The 21,169-nt window shown below is 48.6% G+C and overlaps 6 protein-coding genes across 6 annotated transcripts; 2 read left to right on the top strand and 4 right to left on the bottom strand.

Moving 5' to 3' along the window:
- Window positions 1–136: 136 nt before the first annotated feature.
- Window positions 137–1,981, bottom strand: N7506_011269 (putative beta-ketoacyl synthase (Cem1); the record flags this gene model as incomplete). Its single annotated transcript, XM_056960562.1, has 7 exons — window positions 137–295; window positions 345–713; window positions 770–1,123; window positions 1,180–1,251; window positions 1,302–1,409; window positions 1,463–1,629; window positions 1,930–1,981. 7 exons carry the CDS (start codon window positions 1,979–1,981, stop codon window positions 137–139), a joined length of 1,281 nt encoding a protein of 426 aa, XP_056806717.1.
- Window positions 1,982–2,246: 265 nt separating this feature from the next.
- Window positions 2,247–3,605, top strand: N7506_011268 (agmatinase; the record flags this gene model as incomplete). Its single annotated transcript, XM_056960561.1, has 3 exons — window positions 2,247–2,378; window positions 2,438–2,564; window positions 2,626–3,605. 3 exons carry the CDS (start codon window positions 2,247–2,249, stop codon window positions 3,603–3,605), a joined length of 1,239 nt encoding a protein of 412 aa, XP_056806716.1.
- Window positions 3,606–4,929: 1,324 nt separating this feature from the next.
- Window positions 4,930–5,710, bottom strand: cdc42 (Rho family GTPase CDC42; the record flags this gene model as incomplete). Its single annotated transcript, XM_056960560.1, has 4 exons — window positions 4,930–4,992; window positions 5,077–5,455; window positions 5,518–5,637; window positions 5,691–5,710. The coding sequence occupies 4 exons, from the start codon at window positions 5,708–5,710 to the stop codon at window positions 4,930–4,932; spliced, it is 582 nt and encodes a 193-aa protein (XP_056806715.1).
- A 1,598-nt stretch (window positions 5,711–7,308) lies between these two features.
- mirC (siderochrome-iron transporter MirC) lies at window positions 7,309–9,381 on the bottom strand (the record flags this gene model as incomplete). Its single annotated transcript, XM_056960559.1, has 5 exons — window positions 7,309–7,398; window positions 7,451–8,112; window positions 8,178–8,912; window positions 8,978–9,108; window positions 9,170–9,381. 5 exons carry the CDS (start codon window positions 9,379–9,381, stop codon window positions 7,309–7,311), a joined length of 1,830 nt encoding a protein of 609 aa, XP_056806714.1.
- An 8,373-nt stretch (window positions 9,382–17,754) lies between these two features.
- Window positions 17,755–18,345, bottom strand: N7506_011265 (uncharacterized protein; the record flags this gene model as incomplete). Its single annotated transcript, XM_056960558.1, has 1 exon — window positions 17,755–18,345. One exon carries the CDS (start codon window positions 18,343–18,345, stop codon window positions 17,755–17,757), a length of 591 nt encoding a protein of 196 aa, XP_056806713.1.
- Window positions 18,346–18,789: 444 nt separating this feature from the next.
- Window positions 18,790–20,433, top strand: N7506_011264 (glycosyltransferase family 69 protein; the record flags this gene model as incomplete). Its single annotated transcript, XM_056960557.1, has 1 exon — window positions 18,790–20,433. One exon carries the CDS (start codon window positions 18,790–18,792, stop codon window positions 20,431–20,433), a length of 1,644 nt encoding a protein of 547 aa, XP_056806712.1.
- Between the last annotated feature and the right edge of the window lie 736 nt (window positions 20,434–21,169).

Genomic DNA, 21,169 nt, shown 5'->3' with positions numbered 1-21,169 from the left:
CGAGGTTGGAATTTGATTCATCGAAGACTGGAAAAATGGTTTGAATGAAGTGAATGGGGTTGGGCCATTCATTGCCAGGTTCAATTTACCCCAAATGTCTAAGCAAAATCTATAGTACAAAATAGTGAATCAGTGATTAATACTTCGCAAAGCACAAGCTACTATTGGTGCCACCAAATCCAAAGCTATTTGTCAAAGCCACATCAATCTGCCTTGATTGCGGTTCTTTTGCAGCATAATTGCAGTCAAACCCATTTGCCAACCGGTCCAAATTGATGGTGGGTGGCATGGTGTTCTGTCAATGGTCAATACAACATTCAACCAATGATGCACAATTCACTCACTTCATGGATCGCAAGCACGCTGATCAGAGCTTCGATCGCACCAGCCCCGCCGAGAAGGTGACCGAGGGCTCCCTTGGTGCTACTGACATTAACCTCAGCTGCCTTATCTTTGCCTTCGGGGCCCAGCAACAGAGCCTTGATAGCAGCATTCTCTGCAGCATCACCAACAATAGTTGAGGTGGCATGTGCGTTAACATAGTCAACGGCAGAAGGGCGTAGCTGGGCCTGCTTGAGCGCCTTTTTCATGGCCATGTATGCGCCTTCTCCATTTTCCTTCGGCGATGTCATGTGGTGTGCATCGCCAGAGCAGCCATATCCTTTGAGTTCTGCATATATCTTAGCTCCTCTTGCAAGAGCATGCTCTAGTTCCTATATCAAAGTTTCAGCGCTGACGCATATTTTTCCAGTGCACTCCGTGAACCTACCTCCAGGATCAACACAGCGGCACCCTCGCCAACCACAAAGCCAGCGCGATCAGCATCAAAAGGCCGTGATGCGGTCTCAGGGCTGTCGTTGAAGGCCGTGGCAAGACTTCTCGCGCGAGCAAATCCGCCAATAGCCAAAGGATGGATGCAAGACTCGGCGCCACCGGCCACCATCACATCGGCGTCACCACAGGCGATGAATCTAGCTGCATCGCCAATAGAATGAGCACCAGTTGTGCACGCCGTGGTTACGACGTGGTTGGGACCCATGAATTGATACTTCATAGAGATATGCCCAGCACCAAGGTTGATCAGCAGCTTAGGCACAAAAAGTGGATTGACCTTCTTGTAGCCCTGTACAACATATCAGCAAGCGGGCTTCCAGATGCAGGCTCGAGGTAGATACTCACTCCCTTCTCATACGCAACAACTGTGTTGTACATTTCCTCGAAATTGCCGATACCCGACCCAAGGCAGACTCCCTGATACCACATAAATACTCAATCGGCTCAGTTTGGAAGTATAGACCTACCGTCACCTCTCTTTGCTCAAAAGGCTTAGGCTTCCAATTTGCATCCTGAAGTGCCTCCTCTGTGGCAGCCATGGCATACTGGGCGAATTTGGCCATTTTACGCTCCTCCTACATTTTATCAGTACAAGAGTAACTTGGCACAATAGATTGAAAGCACCTACACCCTTTTCTAGCCATTGCGAAGCCGTCCAGCCGCCGTCCTCGCGTGATCCCTGTGGTACAACAGCCGCAACTTGACAGGGCTGCTCTGCGAAGCGCTCATCGCGATCTTTCACATTGACGACACCGCAATGACCATCTAACAAGCGTTTCCAAGTACGCCGAGCACCTACGCGACACGGAAGTCAGTCAGAGCCGAGGTGCATAGCGGCATGATCAACAGGGCTTATCAACAGAAAGCAGGTGTATCCGATCTTGAATCTCCAGATACCAACAAAGCTCCGCCGATTGGCTGTCAAGACCTTCCCTTTCCGGAGTGGGAAGTGGGGACGCAGAAAGCTCGAGAGTCCGGGGATATCGGAGTTGAGCTTTCGGCTAATCAGAGGTGCAGTGGAAAGCTCCCTCTAGCCGTAGATAGCAAAAGACTCGGAGCTCGAGGCCGGGAGGGGGATAGCAAAGACGAACTCACCAACACCCAGCGGTGTTACCGCCCCAAGACCTGTTACAACAACGCGCCGCATAGCATTATATGTTGCTTGAATTGACCAAGCGGTATCAAGAGTAGTTCAAGTAAAGCTCACGTAGAGTGGAAGGAGAAGGGAAAAGCGGGCCGAGGCCAAGAAGGGAAAGTCTGCACGACCGATCCACGGACTTGTGGCGGGGACTCTGCTCGTCCTTCCCTTTAGATCATCTGCTGCTTCAGGAAGTTCGCCGGAGAGCGGTAAAAAAATTATGTAGATATATAATTGTTTCTTCCCCTCTTTTCTGATTTCAAAATAAACAATCATGCCTTCTTGGAAGAATTTCGTGAGCGCCCTGGCTCTGGCCGGCTCCGCGACGGCTTGCGCCCACCACAATGACGGTGAGGTCGTGCCCGAACACGAGCGCGCGGAGTTGCTCAAGAAGTGGGATCAGGAGGTATGAACCAGTGAAATCGCAATTGAATTGAGAAATCCCCGATCTAACAAAATATCCAGTGGTCATTCTCCGGCATCGCCAGCTTTGCCCACCTGAAGCCCGTCAAGTGCCTGATCGAGCCCGATGAGCACTATGATATCGCCGTGATTGGCGCTCCCTTCGACACAGCCGTCAGCTACCGACCGGGTAAGCTATCCTAACCCGGACCTACACCAAATAGCAACCAGAGCACTAACAATTCTCCCAGGCGCCCGATTCGGTCCTCGGGCGATTCGCGCCGCCAGCGCACGCCAGATGGCCCCGACCAGCTACAACACGCGCGCCGGAATCAACCCTTACAAGTCATGGGCCAAGATCACCGACTGCGGCGACATCCCCATCACACCGTTCGACAACGGTCTGGCAGAGCGACAGATGTACGAAGCCTTCCTCGAGCTTGGATCGCGCAAGATTGTGAACAAGTCGCCCAAGGCAACGGGTATCGGCCACACCCACCCGAAGCTCGTCACTCTGGGCGGAGACCACAGCGTCGCTCTGCCTGCTCTGCGAGCTCTGTACCAGATCTACCAGAAGCCGATTACTGTGCTGCACTTCGACGCGCACCTTGATACCTGGAACCCTGTGCGTTACAGCGCTTACTGGCAGAGCGAGCAGACGCAATTCAACCACGGTAGCTTCTTCCACAAGGCTAGTCGTGAGGGTCTGATTTGCAATGCTACTTCTGCGCACGCGGGTCTGCGCACTAGACTTACTGGCGTTGATGCTGGGGATTACACGAACCCTGGACCTGAGCAGGGCTTCATCCGTATCCATGCTGATGATATTGATGAGCTTGGTCCTATGGGTGTTGTGGAGACTATTATTGCGCGCACTGGTCTTGACCCCGAGCAGCCTGTTTACTTGTCTGTTGATATTGATGTGCTTGATCCTTCTACTGCGCCTGGTACCGGTACTCCGGAGCCTGGTGGTTGGACTACGCGCGAGTTCATTCGCATTCTGCGCGGTCTGGAGAAGCTGAATGTTGTTGGTGCTGATATTGTGGAGGTTTCGCCTGCTTATGATAACAAGGGCGAGACTACGGCTCTTGCTGCTGCTCAGGTTGCCTTTGAGATTATTACTAGCATTGTCAAGTCTGGTGTTGATGAGGAGCTTGGCGGCTGGTACGGCTGGATGGAGCAGATTGAGGCTCAGGAGGCGGCGCAAAAGGAAGCCAAGGATGAACTTTGATATATGGATTTGTAGATATATACGAGATGAATGAAGTGAAGAATGAATGACCTAAGATATTGATGTCACGGCTATGATGTAATGCTTACCCGAGGCGAACCGAACCCCGGGGCGGGACCAGATGTCCATGATATCACAAGTACCCGGTACAAAAAGTATGGAACGTTGATATCAAAGGTTGTGTGTACTCCATGGCTATAGTTCTCCGGGGCTGTATTTCTAGCTGACACGAAGTTGTAGATTGATGCCATATGAGCCAATATACCCTCAGAACTTCAGAAAGATATTGAAGTGACGGAAGAGATAACATACCTAGTAGTAGCATAAACAGATAAACAGATGTTGGTATCGTACTACTTTCAAGTAGTGATTTACAGAACTTGTACGCCAAGTACGTTGCTTGATACAAAGTCAGAGAACGAGTCTGCATTGAGTACACTATCTGTGATTTTATCACCAGTCATCAGCTTGCGCAGACCATGAACGCAAATGCATGTATCAAAACCATAATGGGCAAATAGATCGTATGACCAAAGAAACAAACGCAGAAACAAAAACCTGGTCTGCAAGGGAAGGGTACAGCTCAAAGACAAAAAAAGAAAAATCACATTCCGGGGATTGCAAAGCTGGGGTAAAATTGATACGTGAAAATGAGAACGCGGGGAAAAACCGACGGGAGATTCAAGATGAAAATGTAACAGATATCATCAGACCAAAACACGACGCCCTGACATCCAACGCCGAGAGACGATGAAAGAATAAAGCACGGGATGGGAATAGAGGGGAGGTTGTAGCGACACGGAAAGAGGTTCAAAGGAAAAGAGCTGTCGCTGGAAGTTCGGGGGTAGAGGAACATGAGTATCGAGCAGGAAGTCGAAGATGGCAGATAGACGCAGCCTGGCGAAGCACAGAAGAGACGAGCAAAAGGCGAGAGAAAAAAGAAAGATACAGCAGGTTAGAGCTGGCTATTGGGAGAGGAGAACTGGGATAATGCGAGACAGAAGTTGGAAAGAAAAAGAAAGGGGATCAAGCACCAAAAGGCATTTTCAACTGGAAACGTAGATATCAAACGCCTCACATAGCGAAACTAGCCCTTTTGAAAAAAAAAAAAAAAAGATCCCCCTTTCTTCCCCTTGTATGTGTCGCATTTGGATATCCCAGAAAACCAATTTATTTGCCGCCCAATAGAACGTAAGAGAAAAAGAGACAAAACAGGTTCATTCCATCGTAGCTGCTTCGAGGCGCACGTCAACCAGGCATCAACCCAAGCGCACAAGATTCTGTCGCACTCGGTCCAAACCTGATGAGAGGTCCGAGAAGGCGTTTACAGCAGGCGGCAGCCCCTTGACTTCTTCTTGGGCGCAGGCTCGAGCGCCGCAACAATAGCCTAAGTTCAAGGGTGTTAGTGACATTGAGAAACACGAGGGGAGACGGTGAGAAAGCGGGGAGGCGGGGGAAATAATGAATGTACCTCATCGAACACATCCTTCAGCTTGTACTGTGTCAGAGCCGAGCACTCCACGTATTTGACAGCGCCCAGTTCCTTCGCCATGCGATCACCGTCTTCCTTCCGGATAGGCTGCATCTTTTGGCGAGCGAGCTTGTCCCGGACACCGGCATCGTCGCGCAAATCAGTTTGCGTACCGACGATCAGGCAGGGGACACCGGGGCAGTGGTGGTGGACTTCGGGGAACCATTTTTCCCGAACGTTCTCGAAGGAGGCAGGTGAGGTGACGGAGAAGCAGACGAGGAAGACGTCGGTCTGCGGGTAGGAGAGGGGGCGCAGACGATCGTAATCCTCTTGACCGGCGGTATCGAAGAGACCGAGCGTGTAGGGTTCATCGCCGATCCTGGAGGGCGGGTTAGTGATGAGGTCAAGGGGGGTGGTCAGGGTATTGGAGTGTCGACTCACATCACCGTCACGGCGTAGTTATCAAAAACGGTGGGGACATATTCCGAGGGGAACTTGTTCGTTGTGTATGAGATGAGCAGGCAGGTCTTTCCTACTGCACCGTCCCCCACCACGACACACCTAGCGGAGGTTAGCAAATGAGGGGATGTCAAGAGAAGAGGGGGGCGGCATACTTGATGGTAGCGACGACCATTTTGAAACAGTAATGGTTGGAGGGTTGCTGAGACTGGAGGAGGGAGACTGTGGGAGACAAAAAGGGAGGAAGAAGCTGTGGTCTGGATTGAATGGGGCAACCCGCAGAGTATGGAGTCTAGACGGCTAGTCTCGATACACGGTCTGTACACCTCGCTTCAGTATTCTCCTTTTTTGTCTTTCTTTTCTTTTTTGTGGAAGATGAAGGAGAAGTGAATATTAGAGGAATTAAAGAATATCCAGTATTTGAAGATAATTACTGAGAGGAAATCCAAGGACGGTCGCAGATAAGCGCTTTCGAGTTTGAGGCCATCTCACCGACTTTGGAGAGATAGTTGGGTGGTATTTTACTCTGCTCTTTCACTTCATCCCTTTGACTCTTTTCTGACTATACAAATATTTCTGCTATTTCACTATATGTCACTAATTCCATGAAAGTACGGAGTACTCCGTATTGCACTCTGTCTTATAGTTACTCCTAAACGGGTTCCCATCTGAGATTCCCGTTTCACGCCAATTCTCCTTTCATTCTAACCGTTTCGCCTTAATATCCGCACCGGCGTATGAGATCGCCCTTAGCCTCGCGACCCATTAACGTCTAGACCATGACATACTTCTTTGACAGCATATCGTAATTCTCCTAACTCATTACGGAGCATTCCATGTTGAACCTAACGACACAGCATACACGTGAAGAATCCAAAAATCCAAAAGAACAGGCAAAGCCTCCGGAAATTGGTCTGCATGCATATATGCAGGTACATGCACGCGCAATTTAGAGGTAGAGAGAGACGTGGAGGTAATACGAGTTATGGTGTCAGGGAGTTCGGGGGAGAGGGGGGAGGGAAAAAAAGGGGGGGGGTGTGGAAAAGAATCTAGGCCTGGGACAGATTGAATGCCAATGCAGGAGATCACAATCTCGACCCGTCTGGCTGGGGGAAACGGTATGTCCCAAGCCGTGAGGTTCGAAGTCGGACTGGGTTGGGACCTTGGGAACTGCTGACTTGGGATATCAGGCTGTCGGGCACCCGTCGGCATAGTAGTACTCCGTACCTGCGCATAGGTACTTGTTGCGTACGCCTAACGCCTAACGCGTCAGGGGAAAACCAGCCCTATTCTGACGTTGCAAATGGATCAGACCCACCAGGAATCACAGGAGATTGGTATATCCGTCTCAGAGCGGCAAACCGGCCGTATTGGAATACTCGTCGGGCCCTGAGGCTGGACTTGCAACCTTGGGAGTACGGAGTATGCCTCGGAGTCTGGAAGTGACCTGGGTATTTGTTTTCTATTTGGGTATTGATGTTTACAGTCTTAAGTGGATCCTCTATATCTCCAAAAAGCACACCGTATAGAGGTGAACGTTAACGCCGGATGCAATGACGAGCTGAAGTGGGGATCAGCTCCCGAGAATGTGCACCGCGAGGGTGCACTGTAGGTAGCGTGGAAAGAAATGTAAAGATGAAAATGACGCTTGCTGGTATGAATAAAGATGCAGCAGTAAGTTAAGATGAAAGAATAAGGAGCCAGATGGCTTGGGTTCGTAAGATCGTGATAGTCGTGCAAATTAAATTACACTGCACACCGAGGTGCATGGTTTTAAGTTCGCTTCGAATGTCCGTCCTCGGATTCTCGCTCTGGTTCAACTGGAGCAGATTCACCACGCGGCTCGGAGTTACCGTAGCCCATCTAGAGAATTTTTAGCAAAAGTCAAGTACGCAGAGCGTCATTAGAAACCCACCTTGTCCAGTTTGTAGTTCACCATGAGCAGGCTGAGGGGAATCAGGGGAATAGTTGCAATCAACGCCAGCAACAGCAGCCGGTTCATAGTCTCTTGGTAGGCGCGGTTGATCGCGATGCGAGTAGGAGAGCCCATCGGGTAAGACAGAGCGGTGGTCAGCTTGCCGAAGATGTCGCCAGCTTGATCCTTGGTCTCCTCCGGGAGGTATTTCAGAAGCTTGTGTGGGATGGCCGAAGACCAGACGGCTCCTGAGATGGCGGCACCAACTGCACCTCCCATCTCCATGGAAGTCAGGAACATCGCGGTTGCAGCGGCAACTTCCTGGTGGCTGGCTGATGCTTGGACACCCAGTTGAACGGGCACATTGACCAAGCCACCACCGATACCGACAATGACCTGTGTTCCTAGTACTTGGAGGTGCGAGGCGCCTTCTCCGCGGCAGGTGAGCATCAGAGCTAGACCGGTTATGTAGACGACACATCCGATAGTCACGTAGATGCGGTATCGTCGGGTGTATTTAATGAGAATAGACACGCTGAACGCAGCAATGGTAGATGTAAAGGCGAAGGTTTGGGTGACGCGCCCGGCCGTGGCGACATCGTAGCCCTGTACAACTTGGAGGTAGGAGTACAGATAAGGCTGGACAGAAAAGTAAAAAGCCACTGTGAGGAAGATTAGCTGGGAATTTTCGCGATGGGAGGAAAGTGACGAAGAAGCGTGTACTCACTGAAGTACCAGAAGGCCAATGCGCAACCCGCAAGGGCGGTCTTCTGCTTGAGCAGATGGAGAGAGAGGAGGGGCTTGGGCGCCAATTTCTTAGAAGATTCCCAGAATGGCAAGAGACAAAGACAGACGACGCCAAGGACGATCATGACCAGAATATTCACATTCTTCCAACCGTTCTTTGCGGTTGCTGCGAGGGTCAAGGGTACCAGGATCAAAGTCACAGCCGCAGAGAGAAGGGCCAAACCGCCGACGTCTAGGTCATACCAAGTACGGCGCAGGATGCTAACAAAGCTCGTGTTCCGTCGAGATCGCTTCTTGATCAGGTTCAATCTCTGTGCCTTGCGTTGATTGAACAAGAGAGTGAGAGCCAATGGCAAGAACGATGCCGGCAGAATCACTGCCCACATACCATAACCCCATCGCCATGAAGTGGTGCGCAGGATTGCGCCAGCGATGGTCGGTCCGAGCCAAACCGTGGCCAGGAACGGGAGTTCAGGAAGAAGCGCAAGGAACGCACGGTTCAACAGGTCACTGCTGTCGGCAATGAACACCTGTTGGAGGATCTGCAAGCCAGTGGAACCCGCAGAGTAGAAGATTTGCGCAGAAGCATAGGTCTGAACATTGGTGGAACTGGCCATCTGAATATATCCCAGAATGTATATGAGAATACTCACGCAGAAGGCCTCGAAGCGACCGAACACATCGGCGATTTTAGCCATGGGAGGTTTAATGACGGCTAGTCCGATGTTAGTAGAAGCTCATACTTGCCCAAAGTGGGGGGTGGGGCAGTTAGGCTCTTACCATTGACCACATTCTGAATAACGAGGACAGTCGAGATCAAAGAATGTTTACTGAAGGCACTCGTCGCATACGCCGACAGCGACATGACAGTCTGGCCCTCCAATGATGTGCAGAAGGCCATGAGGAATATGCTTTGGTGCCAAGTCAGCAGGGGGGTCTAAGTAGCGACACGGGACTGCAAGCCACACGAACCTGACGTAGGCCACCATCAAGGACTTAGATGTCCAGGTCAAATTGATGGCTTCGATCTTTCGAACACCTTCCTGCATTTCATCGGGTGTAGAGACACCACTCGTCTGGCCCTCTGCATCATGTTCCTCACGCAAGAGTTCCTCACGTTCGACATCGGTATCTTGTTCCATAGTGCCGTAGGACGGTCCGGAGCGTGGATCAATGATTGGCATCTCGGTGTTTCACCACAGAATCAGCCTCAGTGGTTATTGGTCAACGATGGTCCATATAAGGAAGAGCGAGAGAGTATAAGTTTGGGAAGAAAGCATATACACAAAAAGGCGGTCCGTGGGTGTTGGGGAGCGACGACTCAGCGACAGTCGTGAGCGACGACTAAGCGACAGTTGTAAAATGATCAAAAATCTTCCAAGGAGGGAAAACAGAGTTCATGCAACCTCCAACCTAGCAGCGGGCGTATCACATAAAAGGGATGGAAAACCTCTACTAAGCACGCAGGCGGAATTTCAGCTAGGAGGGAGCTGAACCAGTCATATCCTCGCAGGGAAAAAGAAAAAGGAAACACGAGATGAACAGAACGAATCGGAGCCCGATTAGGGAAGGAACGAGCAGAAATATGGGGCGATGCGATGAGTAAATATATGTCGAAGCGCGCTTGCCTGGGGAGAACCACCCATGAAGGGCTAATTCAATGTAAGAATCAGGATCCGGTAGGCAGCTATGGGGCACATTGGCGGGTGGGTAGATCCGCCGTGCTTCGGAGGGACGCCCAACTGTAAGGGGAAGGCTATGAAGAGTTTAGGCCCTGCAAGTCGCTGTGTAAATGGAGGAGCCCGATCGCCGGTCGCACTTATGCGGGCTTATGGGGTCTGCGGCAGAGAGTTTGGGATCACTGGGCTCAGTCTGTGTTGGGTGCCACAGTACGGAGTAGATAGTAAGACATGAGCAAGACACTGCTCATGATGTCGTCTAAAACGTGTGTGAACAGAAAGCCCCCGAGGGTTGTGTCAAAGAGGAAAATGAATTTCTAGTGGAGTGTTCAGGTGGCGCCCAGGCACGGAACCTTTGCCGGACAATCGGGGTACCCGTCAGATACCTCAGTCCACCAGCTGGTAGGGGCACATTCCTTGGTACTGCCAAGTCACCTTTTTCTGGTACTCATCAGATAAGATGGAAGTTTGATTGCCCGGGATTCCCTGGTCTTATTTGGCGGATTTCATTGAAAAGTACGGAATCCTATATTAGTGACTCATATAGCGTCTTAAGTATGTACAATTTTCTCCGACCATTCCGCTCCACATACAACTATACTCTTTTGATCGGACTATCTATACCAAAAAAAAACCATGCGGACCATACATTCCTGGGCATAATTTGACTTGCCACTCCCATGATGAGAAGAACAAACTCTTTTTTTGGGTAGACAAACACTCCCACGGTGTACGGTGTACGGAGTACAGAGGAGATAAATTACTTTACTCCACCAGCGTCATTCATCTCACCACGCGACTAGTGTGCTGTGACCTCGGCATCCAAATTAGGCCCTGCGCGGCGCATATACCCGCCACTCGTTACACGCTTGGATCAGATAACAATCCGGGCTGTTGAACACGGTGGCTTACAAATGCAGTATAACATCCAGCCATTCTCAAGGGCAAAGGATCGGAATTGACATTAGATAGAAATAGGAAGGTGCTCCATATACTATCCTTTGCAGAATCCTTAATGAAACTAACTCGGTCGCTTAGTGATTCCACATGTGGAGGTCGGACATGAAACACCCGAGATGGAACCCGGAATTCCCCTAAATTTGTGCCAAAGGATATGATATAGCCTGTGAATGTACGTAGTATGGTTTTGACAGCTGCAGATGTCCAGATTAACGTTGATCGCTCCACTCATGCATTCATGCACTCATGCACCTGGTGGCCCTGAGCACATTGCGGCTGACCATCCACAACGATAGGCCTATCAAATGATGCTATGGTGTGACTGAAATCTGTCCGCCGGCTGATCGACACTCTTTGTGTGTTTGGGGCATAGGCAACATTAGATCTCCAGTGTAAAATCAGGTGGGGTCTTATGCCGCAAGCCGCTGTCAGACCTACTACTCCTTTCGTACTACTCCGTACTTGATTCCCAAGCTTGGTACTTTTGATTGTAGGCATAACCAACACCCACAACCATGTGAGAATAATATCTGCGAATGAATCCTCTGAGACATAAGAGTTCTTTACCCAAAGCTAACCGTTGAGGAGTTGAAGGACCATATAACATGCTGCTCCTATTTTGAACTTCTTTGAGAGTCAATCTTGTTTGGTGATGTTTGTCCTGTTTGTCAGGCCCCAGGTCTAGATAATTAGCGCAGATGGAGAGAGCTTCCTTCTCTCCCTCTTCTTCTCTCCTCGTCTCCTATAATATTACATTATCGTACATGTCTGTTTGTGGTGCTCTCATCAATATGTAATGTTGGGGATCCAGGCTAGTCATGCGACAAATGGCAGGGTTCTCGAAGATCAAGAAAGATTCGATGGAGAGGAGAAGCCTCAAATTCTATTCTACGAAAGGGAGGCTCGGTCGAAGCGAAAGGCCCGTGAGCAAAGGCAAGAAAAAGAAAGATAAGAATCCTCATTCAGTATGTGGAATTTTGATTATCATGAAGACTTCAAAAAATCATGAAACGAGGTGTCAAGCAGCCACAATTTGTTTGAAGCTATCAAACTCTCATTTCCACGCCCCAGTTCACATCTCGAGCCTCTGACGGGATATATATTCAACACTTTGGCAACCGTTCTGCCAAAATTGCCTTTGGAAAAAGAGCATACACATTTCCCTACTCCGGATACGTCTTGCCTGAATGAAGCTCTCAATAGCCACCGGAAATTGCTGGATCATAGCAATGCTAGGATTATCTTTGCGTGTGGGCTTTACACGGCGCGAGCGCTTCACCTCGCTTTCAAAGGAAAACAATTCCAAGGTTTTTCCATATGTCAAGAGGGTTTCGCTACCCTTTCTACACTGAGACAAGTAACTCTGCCAAGGTCTCTCATCGTCTTTCTGGTCTCTGTCATGGTACTCCCGCGCACAAATATGGTCCAATGGTCAAGGAAAAAGCGCGAAGCTTAGCGAAGCAATTCACTTTGGAACCAAACTATTTGGTCTCAAGGGGCTTCGGCCTTATTCGATCGAAAGCTACTCTATATCCGGGACTATCCTTGGATGGGCAAGGAATGAGAGACTTGGGAAGGGATCCATGATGCAAGAAAACATGGATCTCGACGTTAAGCTCTGGCTTTTTGGCCGTCAGGGGATAACAGACGAGATCCTTAAGGATATTGTCAAAATCGCTGGAACTCTCCCTCAAGTTCTTCTCATGATATTATGTGCTATCAAGAAACAATCACAACAGACTACGTCTTTCAAGAGGCGGCCACAGCCCCGGACACAGCCCCCCACAAGAAAAGCCCAAGAACAGGAGAGTCTGGAATTGGTCAGATCTTTCAGAGGTTGAAAGTGTTGTCTCCAATGCCAAAGAGGAATTCATGCAATCATCTATGCAGACATCAACAAGTCCCCTACAGCAACCAGAAATACCTGCCACCGAGAGCGCTTCCTCTATGGAAAACAAAGAACAAGGTTACAGAATTGGAATTACTCTTCTGTCGAACAAGGAAAGGAGACTGTGGATCTCGACAACATTAAAGAGATCCGGTCCGCTCTGTCACATACTATCCACTCTCGTCGAGAGAGAGAGTTAATCGACAACAGCGATATGCAAGACATCAGTCTGGCAGATCTGATACCAATTTCTCGTGAGGCTTTTAGTCTTGGGATACTAAATCGGCCTAGATACAAAGTCACCACTAGCTAGAGGAAGGGTTTATCGCATAATGCCTGGAAAGATAAAATTCATTCTGCGCATTTTGGAGAGGATACGGCTACAATGTGCTGTCAAAACCACCCAGGGGAAATAAACACTTGATTCGCGTTGACTACTATGCTGTCAATTTGGGCTAAGTGATGATCTCGGTAATGAAGATGTCTTTATAAAGTTCGAGATTTGCCCCCCAGGTGAAAGGTATACTTATTGCTACGCAACAAAAGCAACTGATATCGATCCAACAGCGCGTTTAGACATACGATCGAGATACCAGCCCTCTAGTACGGAGTACCACATCAGCTATTGCTGAATTTACACACCTTTAACTACACAGGCTGAAAGCTTTATTCTGCCTATTCAGCTCTAATTATAACTAGCACTTTTCCCGCCCTCAACCCGGTCTGACAGTTATCCACTCTCTTTCAACTGTATTGTTCCCATTCTCATTCTTTACAGTACATCCCATAACTGGTGTCACCAGTCAAACTCTTTCATTGTTTCTCCAGCCCTAATTGCCAAGACACGCTAGCCCCCATTGGGATTCTTCCGGGCAATCCCTGTTATTGAAGCTTGTATCTGGTCATACGGATGGTAATCAAAATTTGAGCTTGTCATATATTACCTGTATCACTAATACAGTGACATAGATGTTTTAACACCCCGGTCTCTACCGCTTTCTTAAGTAGGCATACCGCTGGCCATTTTGAAGGTCCTACTGGTCAATCATCGTCCTGCCAGCAGAATCTTTTAATGGATTGAAAACCTATGCGGTGTCAATGTACTTCCGACACCGGTCGCCTCATCTTAAAAAAAACTAACGTCCCTTGGTTAGCCACTTATATTAGATTGTCTCCGAACTTCGTACCAAGTTGGCGCCCATCTAGGCGCCTCGGAAAATGAGCTTATTTATGACATGGTCATCAGCGAGGAATTATCCCACGTCACATACGGCGGGGGCTGCCGGCTGTAGCAAGCGTACGATTCTGGAGATCTCCCCCAACATATGATTGTTTAGTAGCGTCATAGCCCCGCCTCAAAATGGTGGGCAGCCACGGGTGTATGACCCCAGTTTTGCTAGAAGGCCGCTGAGACCATGTACTCGAAAAGCTTGTCGATTGGCTGACCAACAAACATGACAAAAATATAGGTCTGTCGAGACTGATGGAATTCCCAAATCTTAGCTTTCCGGCCTAAACGAATATGGGAAAATATCCCCGAATGAGGGAATAGAGTTACAGTAATACAATGGTTCTCACTTTTGGCAGCTATCGACCGTACTTTGAACAAGGCCGAGATCACCTTGATCTCACTACGTCTATTACTAAATCCAGGCCTCGTATGATCTTTACACAAACCTACACTCGATTCGCGTGACCTCTGACGCTTACATTGCGCGTAGGAGAGAGATATAAAGTAGTGGTTCGTTCACTTATGATTAGAAGTTTTCTTCAAGAACTTCTCCCAGAAGGTAGAGATTATCAAATCGAATAGGCATCTCACGAAAGGTAGTCAGGGCCTACATTCCTTTTGTGTGACGCCGAATGAGACAAGCTAACATCATAACCAGTTCCCCATCACCGCCGAAGCGTTCGACGGAATATACCCCAAAATGCAGATAAAACTATTACTTCTAGCATCTGCATGCGGTGTATACGCTGGTTGTCAAAAACACTGGGAAGGGACTGCGCCTTTTTGCAACAGCGACTGTCCAAGTGGTGAAAGGGCCACTGGTATACTTGATAGCAATGGAGATGGCGCCCATTGTTATACAGGTCAAAAGCAGATTTGTGAAAAGTGTGGCTCCGATATAAAAGACAGTTCCCCATGCACGCCTCGTCCGGCGGACTGCAAATGCGAGTTCCTTGGCGCAATTCCAATCGGTGTTCAGTTATGCAATAATGGTTGTGGGACATATGTCGATGGACCGTGTGTGCAGCTTGGTGCCTTTGCGCATAAGCAACCTGCCTCCGATCTTCCCTCCGATTTCTCCCAATTTGGGGGTGGGATGCAGTTTGACATTGTTACAAGTGACCAATGGACTGGCTGTCCAGGCCAGAAATGCCAATATGATTGGCTATGCCCACCCGGATGTGTATGTCGTGGAGGTGCATGTATTAAATGGGTGCTTTGAGCGGATGCTCTGGGTGAACTGACGCAAAAGCTTTCTTGCAGTAAGTCAACGCGTTCTTTGCTTTTCCTTGACAGTCAATGAAAATTTCTCACAATGTATCTTGGTTGGAATAGCGAACAGTTTTGCTGGGTGGAGAGCTAGTGTCAGAAATGAGGTTGAAAATTATGTTTGATAGTTATGTTTTGTATCTTTGATAGATTATAAGGGAGCCCGGCCCTATAGATCAGGTTGGTAGGTATCATAATAATCATCATTAAAAAGAGTGTAGGTCATCCTTCTAAAGAAATATATCCCGCTGAAAAGCCTAGTAGCATCATTGCGCGTAAGCTTAGATCAGGAGCGATTCAGGAGGCGTTAAGAAAAAGAGGTGACTGTCAGACTGACCATGGTGATGAGCAGGGAGGGCCATGAGTATAAACTACAGTAAGAAAAATATATGTACGTAAGTCACTGTTTGTCAGGCAGGCAAAGCACAAAAGAAAAAAGATCGCTTTTATTGTCCAAGAAACGACGATAATAGAACTGAGGAAGAAAAGAGAGGGAGAGAGAGAGAGCTAGCAGGATCTATGTAAATGGGGGTGCTGCCTGAGGCAGACATGTTGGGCTCCCGTCTCTTCCTGTGCAAGGATCTGGTCCCAAGGTCATGGGTTCGAGTCATAGTCCTGTCACTTCCTGACACTGTTCGTGCTATATAATTGTTACAGAGTAAGCTCTGGATTGTCATTTAGACACGGACTGGGAAAGGGAAGTGACAGCTAGCGAGACTCTCGAGGCTCTTTAGCTCCTCGTGTTTGACTTAGTTATTTGCATCGCTAACTATGAAAAATTCTAGAATATAGCTACTCCATACAGTGACGGTACATAAAGCCATGTATCCCTTGCAGTAAGATATTGTATGAGTAATGTTACAGGAAAATTAATACTCCTTGTTTATTCCCAATATGGTATAGTATGTCTTGGCATTAGGGTTCAAGAAACAATCGAAGAGTGTAGGTAGTGACACCAGTTTCGGGAATTACTTACTGTACTTTCTTTCTTCTCTTTACATTTGCTTTTCGCTCTCTTCTAAATATCTTTTTGTTTCTGCTTCTTGTTCATACCAGCAAGCACTCTTCTAGACCATTTTTATGGAAAAAAAGGGGGCCTGGCCGGGAATCGAACCCGGGACCACGCGCACATGGGAACCCCCTTTTGGAGGGGGTTCGGAAGGTCTTTGAGACATCCGAAGCGCGTATCATACCGCTAGACCACCAGGCCTCCGTTGGGAAAATGTGGCTGTTAGAATGCGCTCCGGTTTATTGCACTCGAACTCGAAATTAGACTCAATTAGACTCAGACTCGAACTCGAAATCAGATCTGAACTCGAACTCGAACTCGAACTCGGATTTCCAAGGCAGATGCTAGATTAATGACAAATCCACATACTAGAAGTCCGGTTTAGTAGACTCGAACTCGAAATTAGACTCAATTAGACTCAGACTCGAACTCGGACCCGAAATCTAACTCGCAATTCCCGAGGCAGATGCTATATTAATGACAAATCCACATACTAGAGATATGTAAATAATGTTGGACGATTGAATAAATCAACGGAGTAACAGCTCTAGCAACCTTAGGTAATATAGAAACAACCATTTTAACCAGGAAGAACCTTGCAACGTAGAAGATTCCAATATCAATTCAACCAGATCATAGACCTCGGGAATCCCCAATCCCTAATGCTCTGTTCACGGCATGATTTGTGACGAACTGGTCCCATATATAGCGAGCACAGTTCCAAGAACCAATCTTGGAATCCTGGTCTTTTGCCCTGGCGCAGTGGGATAAGGTCTGGAATGCGCCCCAGATCCGCCCCATGACATAATTACTCGACGATGGTACTGAGTAAAGAAAGGAAGTATTGATAGGTAGTATATAGTTGAAAAGTCTTAGAAGGGAAGCAGGTTTCACGGACTACGCACCTGGGCAGCAAGAAAGGATCACTAAGCAAGAAGTGATGTTGATGATGATAGTCAATGAGAGTGATGGATACAGAGAGAGAGAGAGAGAGAGAGAGAGAGAGAGAGAGAGAGAGAGAGAGAGAGAGAGAGAGAGAGAGGAAGGAAGGGAGATGAGCGAGCTGTAGCAAACAAGAGAGGGAGGAGCCATACTTTCCAATTGGGAAGGAAGGTAGGGCAAACCTCTCGAACAGAAGGATAGTGAAAAAGACAGCTACCTAGGTAGAAGGACAGCTAGAAGGACAGCCAAGTTATAGATACCCCCTAAGTCGATGATAGCCCGTCTCTTCTAATAACAATCGAAATATTACATAGTTATTGATCCATTCTGATGTTAACCTTGGAATAGAGAGATAGTATAATAGCCTTGTACCTGGTAACTATTGTTCTTTGCATGAATACATTGATCGGGAATTGTGGATGGTCACAGTCATCATCTGGTAATTTTATATAGATAACCAGCAAACTGACATTATCTTTCATCTTTTTATTGGCTATATGACGAATATCAACCACAGTAACACCCCTGTTCTACCAAGTGACAAAGAATCCGACTATTGAGATTTGATCTTCCCAGAACTCAAGCCTGCTCGATAATCAAATGGCCAAAGTTGACAGGCAGTTCACCACCCTCACTCGAAGGTCGAGCAGCATAAACACCAACCCAAATGTCTTTCACATCTTGATCAAAGACCCAAGTGACCTCACGGATAGGCGACTTCTGCACACCCTCAACCAGATAGATCCACAGACTATTGTCCTCCTCTCGAACCATCTCGAGAGTAGCTGCGCCACCACCTGATGGAACCGGAAGCAAGCTCCAATCCGCCCAGTTGTCTTTGGCGACGGCGCTGAGGTGGGGTCGCCCATGGGTGAGCTCAATGCCGCTCTTCACCCACTTCTGACTACCGTCGGCGGCGTTGAGGACAATTACCAAGCCTCCTTGGTCATAATTCTTCTTCCAAAGAGCGTTGAAAGCGACACGGGCCCGCTTGAATGACTTCAGCGGCATCGATTGGTACAGAATTGGGGCTGAGAAACGAGTTGTGGAGGGAGGTTTGGCCCAGATGTCTGTCGAAGCTGGCGCATCGATGGTGAATTCTGGAGGCGGGGTACCATCGCCTGGTACTTTGGCATTCGAGTTGGCGAATTTGAATGCTGATTGCGACATGGTGAGATGCGGAGAGGCAATTACAAGGGGATCAATGTATGTTCAAGTTACAAAGTGACTGTAGAAGGGTGCAAAGAGGATAAATTAAAGCAAGACAAATCGTCGGGGCGAGAAGAAGTACTCGAGCCTGTCAGATTGAAGCTACGTCACTATGTACCGGAGCTTCCATCGGAAGCTTATGTTGCACAATTCATGTTGGGATCACCAAATGACGGAATCCAAGTGCCCTTAGAATGTTACTATTTGCTAGATCGCTCATAAAAATCAAATTTGTCAGCCTCTGTAAGTCTTGAAGCCTTTCGTTGAGGCCTAAAGCCGTTGAGCTGATGGCAATGGCGATGGTTATACTTTAGGTCCACGTGATTGGATGATGTAAGTCTATCTATGGGTCCGGGGGGAAAACGATCAAGTCACCAAACACTTGGATTCATAGACCCCTTAACCATGGCTGCGGCTTCTCCCCCAACACCAGATCATTTTGCAGTTGAAACAAGGGGCAAATCGCCCTCATTTGTTCCCGCCATGACCGCCCGATTGCTCCATCCCGATGAATGGGAGATGGCCTCGCGATCATCGGTCGACTCGCAGGGTACATTCAACCTCGACGAGGCCGATTTTGAATCTCAAGTCCCTCCCACATCCCAATTTGGCAAACGTCGACTGCCCTGGCTATCTCGACTATTTTCAACGGCTTCCACAGGATATCACCGTTTAAAGACCAACTCCAGACCGGCCCTCGCAGGTACCCCACGGCCAAGCTGCTCCCGCCGATTCTGCATCCGCCGCTGCTGTTACATCCACGTCGTTGTCGGCATCGTTTTCGTTCTTGCGCTGCTCACATCGATCCTCTTCCCCTCCTATACGCACCCGCCAGCGCACTACGCCACGCTCCGCGAATCCGTTCTTGGGGGCTCATACTCTGGGCGCGGAAACCCGCGAGGCGAGAAGGTGTTTATCGCGGCAAGTCTATACGACAGTGGGGGTGAGCTTGCTCGGGGTCAATGGGGAGAACAGTTGGTGGATCTAATTGATCTGCTCGGACACGACAATGTATTCCTCAGTATATACGAGAATGACAGTGGTGACGAGGGAGAGCGCGCACTCCGCGAGTTGGAAGAGAAAGTGAGATGTCCAAAGTCGATTGTGTCGGAAAAACACTTGGACCCAAAGACCCTTCCAACCGTGACGATTCCTGGTGGCTCGAACCGGGTTAAGCGTATCGAATATCTGGCTCAGGTACGGAACAAAGCGCTCCAGCCATTGACCGACCTCCCGGATATGAAATTTGATAAGCTCCTATACATGAACGATATCTTATTCCACCCTATCGACACCGTCCAGCTCCTTTTCTCGACGAACGCCAACGAAGAGGGCATTGCACAATACCGCGCAGCGTGCGCCGTGGACTTTGACAATCCTTTCAAATTCTACGACACATACGCAACTCGCGACCTCGAGGGCTACAGCATGGGTCTTCCCTTCTACCCATGGTTCACAACCTCCGGCAAAGGCGAGAGTCGGCGTGACGTGCTAGCCGGCAAAGATGCTGTCCGGGTGCGCAGCTGCTGGGGTGGAATGGTCGCTTTCGACGCGAAGTACTTCCAATCCGGGTCGCCGCCAACTTCGCCCAACCCGGCACGTTTCCGCTCTGGTCACGATCTCTTCTGGGAGGCATCTGAGTGCTGTCTTATTCATGCAGACATCCAGGATCCTCAGACTGACGTCGACAATATCTCCGACACCGGTATCTACATGAATCCCTTTGTGCGGACGGCCTACAACCACCGCACACTTTCATGGCTGGGTGTCACTCGCCGTTTCGAAGGACTATACTCCTTCCTCCACAATCTGGGTAATCACCTCGTTGGCTTGCCTTGGTACAACCCACGGCGAGCGGAGGTTCCTGGCCAGAACGTCCAAGAGACGGTTTGGATCCCGGATGCCAAGGTGGACGGCGGCGGCTCCTTCCAGCTTGTTGATCGGGTTGCTGGCAATGATGGATATTGTGGACGCCGTGGTCTTCAGGTTATTGTTGAAGATCGCAAACCTGGACAAAAGGGCTTTGAAAATATTCCTGTTCCTTCATAATATCACTGGACATTAGAATATGATACCCAATCTCATCATTCAATATGATTTTTCTCTTTCATACGGACCAAACAAAGAGTACTAAACAAAGGTTGTACCAGGGCAGTCACTCGACATGAACCATGGGTAGTTCTGTAAACCCTGCTGTCTTTGAGGCTCTATATAGACCCTTTGAATTAACTTATCGAAGTTACGCTAGGGTGTTCACACTTTCATTCTGTGTTCACGGCCATCAAACATTTCCACCTGGGCAACATATCCCTGTCTTTGAGCTCCCCCACCAGGTTCTCGTCAATCTACAATTATCATGCAAATCAATTATTTATTTAAGTCGGGCACCGTGGCACCTGGGTCACAGCTATCACATGCTTCCAAGGCTCCAGCTGGGTTCTTGTTTGTCCCAACCATACTGTCAAGCAACATCGCCGTTGCAGGCGTGAATCGTGAATATAGTTAGACCATGCTGGTCTACCAGTACTTGCTCTCTTCAACTAGTCTATGACAATTTGATCCAGAGTTTCATTTTTCTTCTTATTCCAAGGTTGCCATGAGTTTGCTACAAAGGTACTTCGCATTCACCTGGGCAATACAATATCCAACTATGTCTGTCCTATACTCTTTCTTGGAGCATCTGATATGCATGTCCACCTGGGCAGTCAAATATCTTAGTGAATACCCGGTGACACTTCCGAACTCATTCAAATAGGCAAATGACAATGATCATATGGAGGTATAA

This window comes from Penicillium brevicompactum, assembly GCF_028827555.1.
Source record: "Penicillium brevicompactum strain IBT 35665 chromosome Unknown utg000007l_segment0_segment0, whole genome shotgun sequence".
In the NCBI taxonomy this organism is placed as follows: domain Eukaryota; kingdom Fungi; phylum Ascomycota; class Eurotiomycetes; order Eurotiales; family Aspergillaceae; genus Penicillium; species Penicillium brevicompactum.
The sequence above is the reverse complement of the archived record's forward strand: the minus strand, read 5'-3'. Positions and strand labels throughout refer to the sequence as shown.